The sequence below is a fragment of the Athene cunicularia genome, assembly GCF_003259725.1.
Source record: "Athene cunicularia isolate RWA chromosome 2 unlocalized genomic scaffold, athCun1 chr2_part1, whole genome shotgun sequence".
NCBI classification, from domain to species: domain Eukaryota; kingdom Metazoa; phylum Chordata; class Aves; order Strigiformes; family Strigidae; genus Athene; species Athene cunicularia.
Window position 1 is genome coordinate 116,831,239 of NW_020799095.1, and position 2,962 is coordinate 116,834,200.

Below are 2,962 nucleotides of genomic sequence, written 5' to 3' on the forward strand. Positions count from 1 at the left end.
GGGGGGGGGGGGGCTTTGCGGGTTTTGGGGTTTTTTTGGGTGTGTTTTTATGTTTTTTATCGGGGGCAGAGGTTATTTTTTTATCTCCCTAACAGTCATTGAAGAAAGAGACTTTCTTCATACTACTTAGGTTTATCAGACCATAAAGGTGTATGAGCTTTGGGCTGAACTCCAGCCTAAAAGAAACAAGTAGGCTTTTAATAGCTGTGTTCAGAAATGCTGAGGTGTTAAATTTCCTGTACTTAAATACAAAAGAACAACATAAAGCAGAGCTAAATTTGCAATCTGAATGACAAGCACAAGTTTAAAACACAGTATTAAAATGACAACTGACAGATCTTTGTTTTCTAGGTTGGACCAGATGACATTGGGAATTTTGATGCAGTGTTTACAGAAGAAATGGTCCCGTACTCAGTTTGTGTTTCTTCCGATTACAGCATTGTTAACGCCAGTGTCCTAGAGGCAGATGATGCATTTGTTGGATTTTCTTATGCACCACCTTCTGAAGATATGTTTTCCTAGGAAGTTAGAAACCAACAGTGTTTTGGAAGTCTTGGGGTGAACTGAAATCTTAGGGTTATGGACACATTCCAAAATAGCATAACTAGTGCCTCATTTTGTATGTAGGTTTGAAACCTATGAACAAACTTTCTCTGCTGTATAGGAGGAATATGGGCATTTTGGATGGCTTTCTTTGGGGTTTGAACTGTTTGTTCCTGCTGCAGAAAATATTTTTTAAAACCTTTAAAAAGTGTTCTCTACATATTTTTTAAGCAAAAACACTGACTGTTCTCCTCAATCCCTTCAAGTTTACATTCATACCTATGTAAGATTTGGCTGGCACAAACAGCAGCAAATTTAGTAAATTTATAAATGCTTTTGTACCTATTTACAGTGACTTTGTGCTTAAATTGTAACTATGCAAATTGTCTTTTGTATATCCTGGTTTAAAAAAGGTAAATGTTTTCCCTGTTGTATCAGTTTGAAATATATGTTAATTTACCTGTCAGCACTTAAATGAGGGGTTAATATAAGTTAAGAGCAAGATTCTTAAAGGACTTCTACAGAATGACAAGTTGATCATGTGAAACTGGATTGTTCTTGCATTTGCTTGCTTCAAGTACCCATTCACTCAACTGAATTATCTGAGGTATGGGGGATTACTTAAAGCAAGGATGGAACAAATTAACTGTATTGATCTGATAACATTACTGATCATGTGTTCTACTTTTTTTTCCTCCCTGAGATAAATGCGTCGGTATTTCAACTACATTAAAAATATTTTTGGTTAAAATTCTGCTTTTCCAAAGATAGAATATGCAATAATCACTGTTACTTTAAAAGACTATCTTGCTTTGACCTTTTGGGGGTGGATGGTGAGGGGATCATGCCAAATATTTGGGATTTTTTCTCATGGATTTATAGTTTGAAACACTAATGTTCCAAATTGATTGTATTTCAACATTTATAGCTACTTGTCTTGGTGTTCCAGATTGCACCATTTTTAAATCTTCACTTGATATTGGGGGGAAAAAAAAAAAGTAAATTACGCTAATTTTAAAAATGTGAAAAGCTGTTGTATTTCTCATAACATACATGTGTATGGACAGACTGATAATTCTGAACAGTTTCTGTTTAAGGAAATATTTTTAAACAATGCAAAAATTGACTGCAGTTACAGTGTATAAAGGCCTACCGAAGTAGTAGTTATATATATTACTTGTAAATAACAACTTATTTTTGTCTGTTACTTCAAAAATGTTCAGTGTTTTTTGTTCATAAATACATTCAGTTAAATGCCTTGATTTAAGTGTGGTAAGATACTGATGAGCCAGAGTTAAATGTTAGATAAATTTCAATATCTAAATCGTCTCATTTTTGACAAAATAAGAACTAAGAGAAATTATACCTATATCGCATCAAGATCAGTTAAAAATTGAGAACATTAGGGAAGAGAGTGTATCAAATAATAATTCTTCTGAAGTTAATTTTGTCAACAGTGAAACATTAGGCAAGTGGAAACTAAAACAGAATTCCTTGCTTATCTCAGTAAGTATCTCCTATAGCACTAGATCCTTCATAGTGCTTAAGTGATGCTGAACAGTTGCTGCGTGAGGTGTTGGAAGGAGTGCTTGAGTAAAAGAAGTAAGAATTGGCATGGAAGGAGGGAAGGAAGGAACTGTATCAGTTTCTGGGAGTGGAGTGGTGGCTTGGTGCTCATTTTCCATAGTGCTGCTGTGAAATTTTGAGAGGTTTGGAAATAGCTGTTCAGGACAACTAACTACTACATGAATCCTGTTCTTGCAGTTGTTACCATTTGGAAGCAACAGCCTTACTTTTTTTTTTTTTTTTTTTTAATATTTCTGATGGACTGGAAAGCAGAAATTGATTGTAGGAAAGGAAGTATCTTATACTGAATTTCTACTCTTTATACTCCTGAAATTATTGTGGGCTATTGTAACTACCTTCTCTTTATGGCAGGGAAGTACAGTACTGTAGAGATGGCAAGGAGAAGGGGATACTTCAGAAGTTGTTGCTGTGGGAATTGGCACCTCTTGTAGTTTCTTTGTCTTATATTTCCAGGATGTCTCTACCTAGCTGCCTGAATGGGTAAAGGGTTTTGTTTTGGGGGGTTTCTTTACTTTTGGGGTTTCTTTAACTAAATTTGGGGTTTCTTTACTTTTTTAGTTTGTTTTGTTTGTTTGGGGTTTTTTTGGTAAAGGCAGTGGTAGTTGAAGTTATTTCTTGGAGAGCAGCTTAATTGCTTCTTAAACTTCCCTTCAGCAGGCTCTGCCTTTCTGGTGTTGTGAATGTATTAAACATGCCACTCGTAATACTTAAGTTTGCTTTGTTTCTACTCTTGAGTTCATGTCATGAAATGCCTTGGTCACATCAGGACTCCTAAAGATAACACACAGTGTACAACATCTGGCAATAAAGCCTCACACTACTTTTGTGTCTA

General features: G+C 35.3%; 1 protein-coding gene across 1 annotated transcript in view; it reads left to right on the top strand.

Annotated features, from left to right (window-relative positions):
* LOC113476140 (serine/threonine-protein kinase Sgk3) overlaps nucleotides 1-2,348 on the top strand; it is a 30,923-nt gene extending 28,575 nt beyond the window's left edge. Inside the window, exon 15 of the mRNA XM_026841471.1 lies at nucleotides 352-2,348. Within this exon, the coding sequence (XP_026697272.1) occupies nucleotides 352-522 (171 nt within the window). The 3' untranslated portion in view covers nucleotides 523-2,348. The remainder of the gene's footprint in view (nucleotides 1-351) is intronic.
* Nucleotides 2,349-2,962: the final 614 nt, after the last annotated feature.